The sequence below is a fragment of the Microcaecilia unicolor genome, chromosome 8 (genome assembly GCF_901765095.1).
Source record: "Microcaecilia unicolor chromosome 8, aMicUni1.1, whole genome shotgun sequence".
Taxonomy (NCBI): Eukaryota; Metazoa; Chordata; class Amphibia; order Gymnophiona; family Siphonopidae; genus Microcaecilia; species Microcaecilia unicolor.
In genome coordinates, this window is record NC_044038.1 from 7832008 (window position 1) to 7849377 (window position 17370).

The following is a 17370-nucleotide window of genomic DNA, read 5'->3' on the forward strand; positions in this document are numbered from 1 at the left end:
GACCAAAGTCCACCACCCTAACCACTAGGCCACTCCTCCACCGTTGCTACTATTTGAGATTCTACATGGAATGTTGCTAGTGGAATAGCAACATTCCATGTGGAATCTCCAATAGTAGCAACATTCCATGTAGAATCTCCAACAGTAGCAACATTCCATGTAGAATCTCCAATAGTATCTATTTTATTTTTGTTACATTTGTACCCCGCGCTTTCCCACTCATGGCAGGCTCAATGCAGCTTACATGGGGCAATAGAGGGTTAAGTGACTTGCCCAGAGTTACAAGGAGCTGCCTGTGCCTGAAGTGGGAATCGAACTCAGTTCCTCAGGACCAAAGTCCACCATTCTAACCACTAGGCCACTTCTCCACTAGCGTGGAATCCTGCCCTTGCAGATCACCAATGTGGCCACGCAGCCTTCTACATGGAATGTTGCTAGTGGATTGGAACATTCCATGTAGAATCTCCAACAGTAGCAACATTCCATGTAGAATCTCCAATAGTATCTATTTTATTTTTGTTACATTTGTACCCTGCACTTTCCCACTCATGGCAGGCTCAATGTGGCTTACATGGGGCAATGGAGGGTTAAGTGACTTGCCCAGAGTCACAAGGAGCTGCCTGTGCCTGAAGTGGGAATCAAACTCAGTTCCCCAGGACCAACATCCACCACCCTAACCACTAGGCCACTCCTCCACTCCCACTTAGCCCTTTAAAGTACCTGAATGTCTGCATCATCTCCCTTCTCTAGGGTACATTAATGTAACTCCTCAAACCTCACCTCATAGGGCTAAGGGTACAAACTTTGCACCCTTTTCATAGTCGTTATCTGGATTGACTATCCGTATCCTTTTTTAGTTGAGGCCATCTAAACTGACGATTATGGCTGTCTGGTAAACCAGATCAGATTTAGAAGCTACAGTGAAGACTTGAGTTAGAATTCGGAACTACTAGGCAAATCAAACTCCATGAATAAGCAATTTCTTTCTCTCACCCACAAGCCTAAGGCAGTTCTCTCACAGTAGCTACACCTGGTTTCTTAATCTCTTGAGAAGTTAGAAGCGGCTGGTTACGCCTTCCTGCAAATTGCTCCTTGCTGTTTAACCTTCTTCCCTGTAATTTGGTGAGGCTGGGAGAAATTGGTGATTTTCCTGCCAGGATAATGCCTTTGAATGAAAAGCAACTCTATTAAATAGCCATTATCTATTAATCTAGAAGGGCAAAACAATGCCATTTTAAAAGTAAAAGCAGGGTAATGTCTCTGAAGTGTCAGCCTGAAGCTAATGTAAACATTACCAACTACAATTAAACAGGAAGAGCTGAAGAAATCACAGCAATAAATTGCAAAATTCCGTTCATAATTATAAAGTAGTACAGGATCATGGCCTGAGCTCAACTAGAAAATTTCATGCGGCAAATTCAATTCCTGTGGTGGCTCAGGGGAAAACTTCTATGCATAAAATTTACATGATTAAAATGGGTAAATACTCATAAGTTGTAGAAATATAGGGATCCTTTTACAAAGGTGCGTTGAAAAATGGCTTGCAGTAGTATAGGCTCTCTTGACAAATCCCTCCTCTCAGTACCCTTCTCCACCACCGCCAACTCTAGGCTTCGCCCTTTCTGCCTCGCTTCACCCCATGCTTGCAACAAACTCCCTGAACTCATACGCCGGGCCCCCTCCCTACCCATCTTCAAATCATTGCTCAAAGCCCACCTCTTCAATGTCGCCTTCGGCACCTAATCACTACACCTTTTCTCAGGAAATCTAAACTACCCCAACTTGACATTTCGTCCTTTAGATTGTAAGCTCTCCTGAGCAGGGACTGTCCTTATTTGTTAATTTGTACAGCGCTGCGTAACCCTAGTAGCGCTCTAGAAATGTTAAGTAGTAGTAGTAGTAGTAGTAGTTTTTGGTGCGTGCCGATCCATTTCTTAGAGTGCCTGTGAAAAATACCTTTTTTTTTTTTTTTTGCCGCACGTCCATTTTGGGTCTGAGACCTTACCATCAGCCATTGACTTAGTGGTAAAAAAGAATCCGGCCGGTAATGACCTACGGGCCTCCGTTACGTGCGGCAGAAAATAAAAAAATATTTTTCAGACGCGCGTATCGGACATGCACCAAAAATGAAATTAGAGCCACACAGTAGTCGGGGGGAGGGGGGGGTAACTCCATTTTGGCATGCATTGAGCGCACGTAGACGCTTACGCGGCTTAGTAAAAGGGCCCCATAGCAAATTTCAGAGGTTTTATTTGTGCCTTATTTTTTTCCCTTTGTTAATTTCTTTCATCCCTTTCTCCAGTGCAGACTTTTTCTTTTATACTTTTTTCCTGCTCTCACTACAGCCAGTCTTTTTGTCTGCTCAAGACGCATTCTTTCTTGCCTGTCTCTATTATTCTATGATTTCTTCCTCCAGGGTTTCCTTCAGCCTACCTTTCATCCACTTGTCACCCACACCCACAGCAACAAAACCTAACAAGCCAGCAACGTGGTTTTTCCCACTGGTTCTAACCGGGTTAGCGAGCAAGGAGTTCAGCGAGACCTGTACCAAAGGTTTCTACGAGGTCTTTTCCTGTCACGGTAGCAGCTAACAAAAATTGTATGCAAACTTATTATAATGAGCTAATTACTAAACAAATGTGCATGCAAAGCGATGCACAGAAGGAGCCCCTTGCCTTTACTAAGGAAAATTTAACGGGAGGTCTGGCGCTGTCTGTCCTGGCAGTACTTCATTGTAGGAGGTACTCCACAGCTGCTCCAGAGGTCCTCTGCCACTCCTGGAAGAGGAGAAGGACCCGCGGGGAGAAACAAGAGGCGCCGGAGCAGCCCTGTCGGCACCCACCCTTCACCCGATATGGTCAAGAAAAAAAAACACCCTTCCAAACAACTAACCCATAAATCAACAGATTCATCTCCATCTCAACCTTTGATCGTTTGAAGTAGATTGGACAGCAGTTTTGGAAAAGGTTATACTGGCTTTCATACATGCAGCTTCTTTGCATGTATGAAAGCCGTATACAAGCGCCGCTCTGAGCATGCGCAGATCAGCCACGCTTAGCGATTGGCTGTTCTGCACATGCTCAGCTGACCGACTGGCTTCCCCCTTATCGAGCTGCTCGCTGCTTTTGCAAGCAGCTCATTTGCATGCGATTCGCTTTGGGAATCGCTCTGTATTTCCCCAATTGGTCATTTTTACCGAGGTGGAAATACAGAGCGATTCTTTACAGGAACCTCTGTGCATCTGGGCCCCAGTTACAGTTTCTGATTCGTCTGATTCTTCCCGCTTTCTACTTGCTTCTCTCATCCTCAGCTGCCCATGCTCATCACTAATTCTAGCTAATCCTGGGCTGCCTGGGGAGGTCTCCTCTGATGACTCAGCTGGTCAGAGTTCTCCAGGCTTAACTATCATATATACTGCCACCGGAAAGTTACAGTACCTGTCTTACTCACCCCTTCTGATGATTCTGTCCCTGCTAATCTCTCACCCCTCCCACCCTCTCCCGCTACTACCAGCTATCTCCATCCCCATCCTCATTCTCATCCTTTTTCTGCTCTTTTATCATCAGACCTCTCCTTCCTTCTCTGCCCCCATTCCTGGATCTCCCTCCTCTCCTTTTCCCTCATACCTAGACCCAACATACTTCTTCATCACCCCTCCTCCCCATTTGTCCTGTGTCCCTACAACCTTTATCACTTTCCCTCTCCCTCCTGTCCTCTTTCCCACCTCCAGTCCTTTCTCATTCTTTCCCATTCTTTTTTCTTTCCTTAGTCTTACTCACTTTTTTCATTCTTTTCTTCTCCTCCCTAACCATCTCTCCCCTTCCATTTTCTTTCCCTCTTTTCTTTTTCCCTTCTCTGCATTGTGTCCTCTTTCTCACATCTCTGCGCTGTGTCCTCGCCGCTGGATGCTCAGAGGCTGCTGCGTAGTTTAGTGATTCAACGTCACATGCTTTGGAGTCGCTGGCTAAGGCCCACAACTCGTTCCGTCTCTGACCAATTAATAAGGGTGGTTTGAGGCAGTACCATGGATTGCAAGGCTACTCTGTCCGAAATGGAAACTACTCAGGAGAAACTAGAAAGGGTCCACAAGCCCAGGAAGGCCAGAGAATATCCCTTCTCTGTTTAGGAAATAACCCAAGTGGTTTTATAAAGGCAAAAAAAGGTTTAGCTCAACTTCAGGTTTGCCGGTCCTTGACGTTTCTTATATCAGACTAGGCCTAAACATCACCCTATACATTCAACCATGCAGACAGTATTTTTGAAATCTGTTCTTCTGGGTTTGCAACTTGCGTCAAAGCAGCACGGCCTGGGGCGGTCTGTCTTCTGAGCACAAGGTCCCCCAGTTGCATCATGTCTCAGCCTTAGAATGTTTTCTTCTTTTTCTGTTTGTTCTTATCCTGTCGTAACATATTTTCTGTTTTTTTTTTTGTAACTGTGATTTGGGTTTTGTTTCCACACCTGCATGGGAGATTTGAAAAACTAGGATCGTCCTCCAGCTGTGCCCTACCTTCCCGGCATCAAGGCCTTGGTTCACTGAGCTTGAGCTCAGCCCTGCCTCCTCCGTTGGCTTTACTGACTGTAACTTGCCCCGTTGAGTAACGCTCAATCCATGTCTAGAGAAGAAGTGGTTTGTTCTTTTCAGAAGAGATTATGGAACGTGGTCTCCTATAACCACAGTATTGTCTGTCTGTCTGTCCTGTTACAAGTGCTGGCGCATTATTTATCTGTAACGTAGGAGAGTTTCACTGCAGTAGTCGTGGGAAGTTGCATTTGTAAGCAGAAAAACCTGCTTTGAAAACGAACCACTTCCTTTTTAAGAAGAAAAGTATTCTTGGTCAGCAGGAGAAAAATGTGTGTTTTGTTTAACTTTAAAATGAAAAAAAAAAAAACAAAAATCATCAGTTCGAGTTATCCGGCTTGGAGGTGACTTGGAATTTCGAAGAAAGAAAAAAAAAATTTAAATATCAGCGCTCACGAAATACATTCAGAAGCTGAGAACCAAAGCCACAGTATCTGCTATTCACAGATGTAGGTTAGATTCAATCAGACACTTCGAAGTGGCTGCTTGGGTAAGGCCTTTCTTTCTCTTCTTTCAGTGAACCCACAGCACAAGGTGTGTGACGGGGACAGAAGCCGCTCTGCAACCGTAAAAAGCCAAATCAGTCCTGCAGGCTCGTCTGTTAAGGTGCAGTTGTATCAAGTTTTCCCCTACTTACAATAGCACCCATTGCTTATTTCCGATCTGAGGAAGAAGGGCGACCTTCGAAAGCTAATCAAGAAATGTATTAAGTTATGTCCAATAAAAAAGGTATCATCTTATTTTCTTTTCCATGTTTTATTTGGTTTGATTTCTATAGATTCTACATGGAATGTTGCTATTCCACTAGCAACATTCCATGTAGAAGTCGGCCCTTGTAGATCAGCAATGTGGCCGCGCAGGCTTCTGCTTCTGTGAGTCTGACGTCCTGCACGTACGTGCAGGACGTCAGACTCACAGAAACAGAAGCCTGCGCAGCCTTCTACATGGAATGTTAGCATGTAGAATCTCCAGTAGTAGCAACAGAAGCCTGCGCAGCCTTCTACATGGAATGTTAGCATGTAGAATCTCCAGTAGTAGCAACATTCCATGTAGAATCTCCAATAGTATCTATTTTACTGTCATAGTAATGCTTGAATGTTTTCACTTATATACACTGTCAGCTAGCACATTTGCTTATTTCCGATCTGAGGAAGAAGGGCAACCTTCGAAAGCTAATCAAGAAATGTATTAAGTTATGTCCAATAAAAAAGGTATCATCTTATTTTCTTTTCCATGTTTTATTTTGTTTGATTTCTATAGATTCTACATGGAATGTTGCTATTCCACTAGCAACATTCCATGTAGAAGTCGGCCCTTGTAGATCAGCAATGTGGCCGCGCAGGCTTCTGCTTCTGTGAGTCTGACGTCCTGCACGTACGTGCAGGACGTCAGACTCACAGAAACAGAAGCCTGCGCAGCCTTCTACATGGAATGTTAGCAACATTCCATGTAGAATCTCCAGTAGTAGCAACATTCCATGTAGAATCTCCAATAGTATCTATTTTACTGTCATAGTAATGCTTGAATGTTTTCACTTATATACACTGTCAGCTAGCACATTTGCTTATTTCCGATCTGAGGAAGAAGGGCGACCTTCGAAAGCTAATCAAGAAATGTATTAAGTTATGTCCAATAAAAAAAGGTATCATCTTATTTTCTTTTCCATGTTTTATTTTGTTTGATTTCTATAGATTCTACATGGAATGTTGCTATTCCACTAGCAACATTCCATGTAGAAGTCGGCCCTTGTAGATCACCAATGTGGCCGCGCAGGCTTCTGCTTCTGTGAGTCTGACGTCCTGCACGTACGTGCAGGACGTCAGACTCACAGAAACAGAAGCCTGCGCAGCCTTCTACATGGAATGTTGCTAGTGGAATAGCAACATTCCATGTAGAATCTCCAATAGTAGCAACATTCCATGTAGAATCTCCAATGGTATCTATTTTACTGTCATAGTAATGCTTGAATGTTTTCACTTATATACACTGTCAGCTAGCACATTTGCTTATTTCCGATCTGAGGAAGAAGGGCGACCTTCGAAAGCTAATCAGGAAATGTATTAAGTTATGTCCAATAAAAAAGGTATCATCTTATTTTCTTTTCCATGTTTTATTTTGTTTGATTTCTATTGATAACCTTAAGAGTGGACTAACACGGCTACCACACTCCTCTACTTAAGATGGAAAATAGCACCCATTGGAAATTGGTGATACTCAGGGCTTTTTTTTTTTTTTTTGAGGGGGTACTTGGGGGTACTGAGTACCGGCACCTTTTTCATTGTCTGCTAAAATTGACCCATGGACCCCAAGTTTTAATGAAAGACCTCAGGCTCTACACACCAATTCTGCCTTGTCATAGATTCTGTGACTGGTTGCAGGGGGCCTGGCTATTGTGGGGTGGGTCCCTCAGTGATCACCCCACCCCTGAAGGGGGTGATATTTATATCCAGGTCACAAATATCCAAGGGTGGATGGTTACCTGTGTGTCTGGGGCAGTGACGATCCTAGGTCGGCTGCCACCCTGGGCTGTTCCTCCCTCCGGGTGCAGCACGACTCCCCCCCCCCCCCCCCCCCGGGTGCATTCTTGGCTGCTAGGAGCAGCTGCAAGGCTCTCGGCTCCACTGGCTCCCTGCTCTCTCTGCCCCGGAACAGGAAGTAACCTGTTCCGGAGCAGGGAAACAGCGGAGCCGACAGGCGTGCGACTGCTCTCTGCACCCCTCCAGTGGCGTGCACCCGGGGCGGACCACCCCCACCACCCCGCCCTTGCTAAGCCGCTGCTCTGGGGTTTCATTATTGACCAACACATGAATCAGCGGAGTGCAGGTATTAGTGTTTATTAAGGGGGTCTTTGACAAAGGCGCAGTAGCATTTTTAGCGCACGCTAAATGCTGAAGTTGAGATAAACTTTTTTTGCCTTTATAAAACCACTTGGGTTATTTCCTGAACAGAGAAGGATATTCTCTGGCCTTCCTGGGCTTGTGGACCCTTTCTAGTTTCTCCTGAGTAGTTTCCACTTGGTACAGAGTAGCCTTGCAATCCATGGTACTGCCTCCAACCACCCTTATTAATTGGTCAGAGACGGATTGAGTTGTGGGTCTTAGCCAGCGACTCCAAAGCATGTGACGTTGAATCATTAAACTACGCAGCAGCCTCTGAGCATCCAGCGGCGAGGATACAGCGCAGAGACATGAAAGAGCGATCCAAATGCCTAAAATCCTCTGTCCTCCGCAGATACACTAACAACACTATCTCTTTTACATCCAAACGCAACAAACAGCGCTGTTCCTTATCGCCCTTCGCATCCTCCAGAGCTGGCAAAAAAGGAGAACATAATAATAGCCGCTTGATTCACATGAAAAACCAAGACTATTTTGGGAAGGAAGGAAGGAACCAGATGCAAAACTACTTTGTCGGCAAAAAACTGCAAGAAGGGCTCCCGGCACGACAAGGTCTGCAACTCGGAGATCCGTCTATCCAACAAGACAACCACCAGCAGGACTGTTGTCAAAGTTACATCTTTCAAAGTGCACTCTGACAAGGGCTCAAAAAGGACTGGAACAGAGAACTGAGAGCACCAAATTAAGATCCCATTCATTGGAGCCGACTCTGTGGGTGCTGTGGGTGCTTGAGCACCCCCAATATTGAGAAATTCCTTGTATGTGTCCAGGGAGGGGTCATTTCCATTGGGCTTAGCACCCCCAATAATTTTGAAAAGATGGCTCCTATGATCCCACTGAGGAACTATCGGGCGATGTGGAGGACGAATGTTTAACTCCCCTCAGGAAACATCAGAGCCGGTTCAAGGCATAGGGGCACCCTGAGCCAACTTGCTTTGACAGCACCCTCTCCTTCCCCATCGCAATGCCTCTGGCACCCCTCCCACCATGGATTCAGCATCTCTTCCTTCCCCTTAGTCCGGTCTCTCTTTCCCCTCCTCTGCCCCCCTCCCCATGAGTCCACCACAGCTCCCTCACCTCTTTCACTCCCCCACAGCTTTTAAAGTTTATATTGGTCACCCAGCACAACAGCAGCATGACAGGCTGCCTTCAGCCAGCCCCTGGGTCTTCCCTCTCAAAGGAAGCAGGATGCAGTAGAGGGAAATCCTAGGGGTGAGGCAGCAGTGCTGGACCCACGGGGATTGGGAGAGGGAGAGAGAAAAGGAGAGATAAGACCAGCTTAATCTGTAGACCAGGTGAGATCAGAGGCTGGGTATTTTGGTGCCCTTAATCACTGGCGCCCTGGACCAGAGCCTCACCTGGTCCAGTGGTTAAGCCAGCCTTGGAAAACATGCCACATCTGGACTAGAAGCCGAGAATCTCACGTTGACTGGTCCTTGAAAGCATGCGGGCACCAGGATCTGCACCTTCAGGGATGCCAAGGCCAATCCCTTCTCCAAACCATCCTGCAGGAAAGCTAAAAACTCAGGAAAGGGATTGCTCCTCCTCTCCTGGCACCAACTTTCAAAAATACGCCAAACCTTGATGTACGATAAGGAAGTAGACCACCAGCACGACTTCAACATCATAGCAAGAATGTGAGGGGAATATCCTTTCTGTCTCAAATATGCCCTCGAGAGCCAAGCCATAAGCAAGAATGGAGACGGATCCAGCATCACTACCGGAACTGAACCAACAGATCCAGCAGAGCAAGAAGGGTCAATGGTTGCCCCTCCACCAGGCAAACCAGATTTACATACCATGGTCTCCGAGGCCAATCTAATGCTACCAAGACCACCCGGCTGGGGTGCCTCTCGATGCGCTGTAAAAGACGTCCCAACATTGGCCACGGAGGAAACGTACAGAAGCCCCAGAGATGGCCAAGGCTGTATTAACATTTTGATTCCTTCTGAATGATGCTCCATCTGCCAACTGAAGAACCTGGGCACTTGTGCATTGGCCACTGTTGCCATCAAGTCCATTACTAGCCTTTCCCATGTGCGAACCTTGAGATGAAAGGCCTCCTAACCAAGACTCCATTCCTCTGGATCCAGAATGTTTCTGCTCAGAAAGTCTGCCTGCACGTTGTTGACACCCACAACATGTGGCATGTGCTGCCGACAGATCCAGAAGGTGAACCTCTGCCCACGCTAGTAGAGCAGCTGCCTCCAGAGCCACCTAACTGCTCTTGGTGCCGCCCCGATGATTGATTTAGGCCACTACTGTGGTGTGGTTGGAGAGCTCTCTTACAACTCTGCCCTGTAGAGAACTCCGAAAGTCCTGTAGGACGAGGAATATTACTCTTATCTCCAACTGACTGATTTACCATTGCACCTCTATAGGTGACCAGTGTCCCTGTGCCATCTGGCTGAGGCAGTGAGCCCCCCAGCCCTCGACTGGCATCCATTGTCACTAGCGTCCACTGCAGACCCTCCAGGCTTCTGTTCTATTGCAAGTTGACACTGTGGAGCCACCATCATAAAATCCACCTTGCTTTCCCTCACAAAGGAAGACAGAGATCCATGTTCTGGGTCTGAGGGGACCACCTCAACAAGAAAGACCTCTGCAGAGGACGCATATAGACCCTAGCCCACTGTACCATTTCCAGAGTGGCCACCATCGATCCCAGGAGCTTCAGGCAATCCCTGGCTCAAGGAGCCCTGAGAGACAGTAAATTGTGGATCCAATCCTGCAGTTTGACGATCCTCGACTGAGGAAGGAACACTGCCCCTAGTGGGTGTCAAAACGCATGCAGAGGTACTCCAGTGTCTGGGATGGTACCAGGCAGCTCTTGACAGGATTCACTACCCAACCTAATGACTCCAGGAATTGCACCACTCATGCTGTGACTCGCTTGCTCTCCTGATACAATTTGGCCCGAATCAACCAGTCATTGAGGTAAGAATGAACCAAAATACCCTTCTTGCGCAAAGCCGCAGCCACCACTACCATAACTTTGGAAAAGGTTCAAGGAGTTATTGTCAAGCCAAAAAGCGGAGCGCAAAATTGAAAGTGCTGCCTCAAGACAGCTGATCCCGTTGGGAAGAGATCTCTTCTGCCTAGGGTCACTGAAGTCTCCCTCTGACAGTACTGACTCCAGTTCTTCCAGATTCCCAGCCCTATCTACCCTGGGCTGCATGGGGGGGGGGAGGTGAGGCAGTGGATCTGGGTTAGAGAGGGCTACAACATATTCAGCAGGGTTCCCTGCTTTCCAGGCCTTGAACATAGTCCAGATGAACTTGGGGGAACCCCCCCCCCCTCCCCCAGAGTGGGACACTGGAACCAGGAGACAAAACAGAGCCTGGGAGAGGAGTTTCTGGCGCTAACTGCGACGATTGATCCTTTGCACTGGTCAATTCAAACATGGTGGTGGTTCCTGCCAAAACCAGTGCCAATGTGGAAGTAGCTCCCAGGCTGCCCTAACATACCAGAGAGGTCCCACCCGCAGCCTCATGAGGAATTACCTCAGCCACCAACGCCATTTGTCGGCCTGGGATCCCCGCAGAGCCTACAGTGCGCTCCCAGGCTCAACACTGGCAGGAACGGTCTGTGCTTGTTGTGCAGCGCAAAGAAGACTGCTGCTCACCTGTCGCAATTAAGGGAAAGGAGAGAAGAGCAGGACCATTGGTACAGCCTGGCAAAACACTTAAGCATGGCAGTCACAAAGTATTGCCCTTTTTTTTTTTAGAGGGGCGGGGGTTCTAGCGGTTGTCAGCTGTTCAAAATAAGGTACTCAAGGCTCTAAGGATTCAATCTTCCAGAGCCGAGACACAACGATCCTCCTGGCAGATGCCCGGGTGTAACACCCCTGGGGCCTACGTGGCCCCCGCGGACAAACACCCTAAGTGCTCTGAATCACTGCCAAAGAGTCAACCACAAAGGTAAGAAAATCTGATTTGTATTTATTTATTTTCAATCAGCCCCCCCCCCCCCCCAAAGGCACAAAACAGATTCTCAAAACAAAGTACCCTGGAACCTCAACCCCCCCACCTCCACCCCCCCCCCCCCCCCCTCCAGGTCTACCAGACCAGTACAGACTGCACATGCTACACATCCACCATCAGCTGGAGCCTGAGAACATACTGGCTGGCAAGGGACTGCACAGAATTATTAATCAGTTCAAAGTAAGTCAGGTGTTTTCAGTCTCCACGTGCTGGTAGGCGAGCATAACCCAACAGTCTGGACCAGTCTGGAGTGCCGCTATGGAAGAATTTTTACAATAAAACAAATGGTTTATTTGATTGCTGGATCTCATCATAATTTAATGGCCTGGATTGAGCACCACCTCTGCCTAGGCAGCAAACACACAGACACACTGTGCCCCCTGCTGGCATAACTTTGAATAGCTCTCGTATCCACACAGAGCTTGGGAAAGGATCACTCTGTTTATCCTGACACATCTACGTAACACGATCCAATCGTTAATCTTAAATGTGGTGATATTGAAAAAAAGGAGGAAAAGCCTCAATAGATATCGGGGTCACTCCATTGTTAACTGCTTACAAGCTAGGTCAACCTTAGGGAGCCCCCTCACTCATCACAGGCATAAAAACCTCCAAGCTGTTCTTAAACCTCGATATTTTACTAGGCTAAACTCTCACAGACTTTTTGGTATGAAATTCAAACTTATCTCTGCTGTAGACTGGTACATGAGACTGATCAACTGCAGAGATAAATTTGAATTTCATACCAAAACGTCTGTGAGAGTTTAGCCTAGTAAAATATCGAGGTTTATTTATTTATTTATAGCATTTATATCCCACATTTTCCCACCTAAGGGCAGGCTCAATGTGGCTTACATCAGTCTGAAAGACATACATCAAACAGGCAATAGACAATCAAGTACATTGACGTTGAGGAGGTTAGTGAGTAATTACGGAGGAGAAGAGAAGGAGAAGGGTAATAGGGTTCAATATGTCGTTATGATAGAGACAATTCAGGAGTTATGGATACAAGGAGGGACTAAGTCTGTGAGAGTTTAGCCTAGTAAAATATCGAGGTTTAACACAGTAACATAGTAGATGACGGCAGAAAAAGACCTGCAAGGTCCATCCAGTCTGCCCAACAAGATAAACTCATATGTGCTACTTTTTGTGTATACCTTACCTTGATTTGTACCTGTCATTTTCAGGGCACAGACCGCATAAGTCTGCCCAGCACTATCTCCGCCTCCCAACCACCAGCCCCGCCTCCCACCACCGGCTCTGCCACCTAATCTCCGCTAAGCTTCTGAGGATCCATTCTCTCGGAACAGGATTCCTTTACGTTTATCCCACGCATGTTTGAATTCCGTTACCGTTTTCCTCTCCACCACCTCCCGTGGGGTAGCATTCCAAGCATCCACCACTCTCTCCGTGAAAAAATACCACCGGCTCTGGGACAGACCGTATGTCTGCCCAGCAATATCCTTGCCTCCCAACCACCAGCCCCGCCTCCTACCACCAGTTTAAGAACAGCTTGGAGGTTTTTATGCCCGTGATGAGTGAATGATTGAATATTTTAACACCCAACAGAAAGGACTTAACAAGGACCTGGGGTTCCTAGCCCATTATAAACCATAAAGCTGTATGTCTCTGTTGATCACCCCACCCCTCACCTATCCACACCCATCCTGTTAGAATATCAATGATATGCTTTGATGTCCCCATGCATACCTCCTACCCACCCCCATCCTCCCACCCTGTCAGACTGTCATAGTAATGCTTGAATGTTTTCACTTATATACACTGTCAGCTAGCACATTTGCTTATTTCCGATCTGACGAAAAAGGGCAACCTTCGAAAGCTAATCAAGAAATGTATTAAGTTATGTCCAATAAAAAAGGTATCATCTTATTTTCTTTTCCATGTTTTATTTTGTTTGATTTCTATTGATAACTATTAGTTTATTGTAATTCATACATCAGTTAGTTTTAATTATTTTTTTAAGAATTTTGAAATGTTATGTTTTATTGTAATGTTTGTTTATGCTGTGATATTATGGATGGTGCATGTTATGATGTTAACTGCTTAGCATTTGTAGATATATTTTATTTATTTATTATTACATTCATACCCCGCACTTTCCCACTCAAAGCAGGTTCAATGCGGCTTACAGAGTACTGAAGAAGAAAAATAAGTTAAGTATTATCAGAATAATAAAAGAAACAGGTAGGTAGAGATTAGATTGTAAGCTCTTTGAGCAGGGACTGTCTCTCTTTGTTAAATTGTACAGCGCTGCGTAACCCTAGTAGCGCTCTAGAAATGTTAAGTAGTAGTAGTAGTGAAGGGAGTAGGAGAGGTATGAGCAAGGGTAGGTGAGCATTGGAGGAGGGGTAGAGGAGGCGGAAGGAGGTGGGACATGGGATAAGCAAATGGAAATTTGGCGGGAGATGTAGTCTAGATCATTGTCGTTGTCTCCTGGATATGTGATGCGTAGATGGGTTCATAGGATTAGTTTGGGTCATTTATCAACTTCAAAGGGCACACATTCAAATATCACTTACAGCAGACGGGGGGGGGGGGGGGGCGGGGGGGCACAGTATCCAAGAGATAGTCCCATAAAGCCCAGCTTCTAAAACTTTCAAGTCTACAAATTTTATTAAGGTGAATGTTTTTAAAACATACAGTCATAGACCTCAGCGGCGACTCGTTTCATAAGAGCCAGATCAACTCTTAACTTGCCTCGCCTCTTCGCTGGTCTATAATGACTGTATAAATTTTTCATTTTTTGAAGACTTTATGAATACTATTTAAGACGTTAAAACAAGTTCACATCCAGACTTTAGATGTGGTCCACATAACGTTCGCCATGGTATAACAACTCCTTTGTACCATGGCGAACGTTGCGTGGACCGGACCCTGATGCAGCATAAGCAACACATGCCGGTCAGCGGTCCCCGTTGCCCATGACTGCAAACAAAGCTAAGTTATGTAGTATTGAAAATAAAAAAGGTTTTTGAGATACGAGTTAAATAATCTAAAGTCTGGATGTGAACTTGTTTTAACGTCTTAAATAGTATTCATAAAGTCTTCAAAAAATGAAAATAATTTATAGTCATTATAAAACAAGCAGGCAACTTTAAATAAAATTTGTTTGTTTACTGGCAACCGATGCAATTCAGTGATGTAACCAGATACACTAGTACATAAGTAATGCCACACTGGGAAAAGACCAAAGGTCCATCGAGCCCAGCATCCTGTCCACGACAGCAGCCAATCCAGACCAAGGGCACCTGGCAAGCTTCCCAAACATACAAACATTCTATACATGTTATTCCCGGAATTGTGGAACTTGCTAAGTCTAAAAATCAGTCGAGCTGCTGTGTTTTGGATAAATTGAAGCTTCCTTAGATATTTAAGAGGCAAGCCCAAATAAAGAACATTATAATAGTCCAAATGGGTAAGAATTAACATTTGGACTAGAAGGGCTAATGTATCGTGATTTAAAAAAAAAAACAATCTTATGAGCTGCAGTTACCTTAATCTAAAAAGAACTTTCCACCACAAATGATTAACCTGAGAACCATAAGTCAATGATAAGGACCGATTTATTTGACAGTCTTACAGTGGCGTACCAAGGGGGGGGGGCGGTCTGCCCCGAGTGCACGCCGCGGCGCGTGCCTGTCGGCTCCGAGTTCGCTAACTTCGCTCATTCGCTGCAGCTCCCTCTGCCCCGGAACAGGTTACTTCCTGTTCCGGGGCAGAGGGAGCTGCAGCGAACGAGCAAAGTTAGCAAACTCGGAACCGACAGGCGCGCGCCACGGCACCCCCCCCCCCTAGCGGCTTGCACCCGGGGGGGGGGGCGCATCGGCAATCCGCCCCGGGTGTCATCCAGGCTAGGAACGCCACTGCAGTCTTAAGTTCCAAAAATCCAACCATAAGGTGTTCATATCCGAGATAAACATTGTCATGCTGAGAACTTACTGAGATTTTGGTGAAAACGGAGAGTAGCAGTGAGAGGGCTGATAAGTACATCTGGATTCTCTCCCCTCCAAACCTCCTCTGCAGGTACTCCGGCATGGTGATTATCTGAGAAACAGGACAGTAGCCAGGGTAGAAGCTTAATCAATTGGTTCTACTGCTCATAAGTTTCAGACTCATGTTAATTCAGCCCCTTAAGGCAGTGGTTCCCAAACCTATCCTGGAGGAACCCCAGCCAGTCAGGTTTACTTCTATCCCCAGGATTTGGATTTTTGATTTACTCAACTTTCTAAAACCAAGCTGAAGGCGACTTGCAATCAAGTAGACATGACGTGATGCTTCTCTGTTTCAGAAGCACACGCTAAGTCAAAGCATACCATCAGCTTCCCTCACCTCTACACACAACCCTCCCTCCCCCCCCCCCAAACACACACACGTAAATACCTTTACTTTTCTTCCTCCTACTACTACTACTACTTATCATTTCTATAGCGCTACCGGACGTACGCAGCGCTTCACACTTGAACATGGAGAGACAGTCCCTGCTCGATAGAGCTTACAATCTAATTATGACTGACAGACAGGACAAGGGATAAGGACAAAGAGTAGCAAGATTCCGGAATCCCATGGAGTAGCAAAGATTCCGGAATCCCAAAGACTACTACTACTACTACTTATCATTTCTATAGTGCTACCAGACGTACGCAGCGCTTCACACTTGAACATGGAGAGACAGTCCCTGCTCGATAGAGCTTACAATCTAATTATGACTGACAGACAGGACAAGGGATAAGGACAAAGAGTAGCAAGATTCCGGAATCCCATGGAGTAGCAAGATTCCGGAATCCCATGGAGTAGCAAAGATTCCGGAATCCCAAAGACTACTACTACTACTACTTATCATTTCTATAGCGCTACCAGACGTACGGAGCGCTTCACACTTGAACATGGAGAGACAGTCCCTGTTCGATAGAGCTTACAACCTAATTATGACAGACAGACAGGACAAGTAAGGGATAAGAGATAGGACAGACAGGACATATCAGGGATAGGGGACAGTTGAAGGTTTAGGTTTAGGTGAAGGATTAGGGGGATGACCCCCCTGGCATCCCTACCTTCTCTTCTCTTACATTCCACCTTCACTACATCACCACGCCACCTGCTTTTCTCAGCCACCCCTGTCATCACCACCTTTCTTTTCCTCAGCTCCCCACCCCTGGCACCACCATGTTCCTCTCCCTACTCCCTAGACATTACCTTCCTTTCTCTTAGCTGGCAGTGCTTCATACCTCCTGCCGCCTCTTCCTCTTTTGGCTTCCTTTTGAGCTCAGAACTGCACAAGGTCTGGTAATCTCAAGTCCAGCTTGTCCCACACAATTCCACATTCAGCAGAAGCCAGCAGACAAGGAAGCAGCAGCAGAAGGTAAGACATGATGCCTTCTTAAAACTTCTGGTGGGACACTAAGTGGGGGGGGGGGGGGAGGGACAAGGGTTGAGACCTCAAGCAGCCGCTGTGACTCACCCCCACCTTTTCTCTGGCAAAAGTTCTGCCACACTGGCTGGGGCCCTCTGTTCTAGTGAATGTCTGGATTTATGCGACTGGCTATCATATATTCGACTAAGGGGTCCTTTTAGAAACATAGAAACATGACGGCAGATAAAGGCCAAGTGACCCATCCAGTCTGCCCATCCTCTGTAAACCCTAACTCTTCCTTTTCCTAAACGATCTCACATGCTTATCCCATGCCTTTTAAAATTCTGGAACAGTCCTTAAAAAGGCATGGGATAAGCACGTGGGATCGCTTAGGAAAAGGAAGAGTTAGGACTCACCCCCACCGTCTGACTAGACTCCTGCCACCCCGACTGGGGCCCTCTGTTCTAGTGGTCTGACAATTCGTTTTATACCTCAGGCTATGGAGAGTTTAATGATTTCCCCCACCAGCAATAGTGGGAG

The 17370-nt window shown here is 46.3% G+C and overlaps 1 protein-coding gene across 1 annotated transcript in view; it reads right to left on the minus strand.

Annotated features, from left to right (window-relative positions):
* SLC5A10 (solute carrier family 5 member 10) overlaps nucleotides 1-17370 on the minus strand; it is a 170706-nt gene that overhangs the window by 144835 nt on the left and 8501 nt on the right. Inside the window, exon 5 of the mRNA XM_030213115.1 lies at nucleotides 15420-15524. Coding sequence (XP_030068975.1) covers nucleotides 15420-15524 — 105 coding nt within the window. The remainder of the gene's footprint in view (nucleotides 1-15419; nucleotides 15525-17370) is intronic.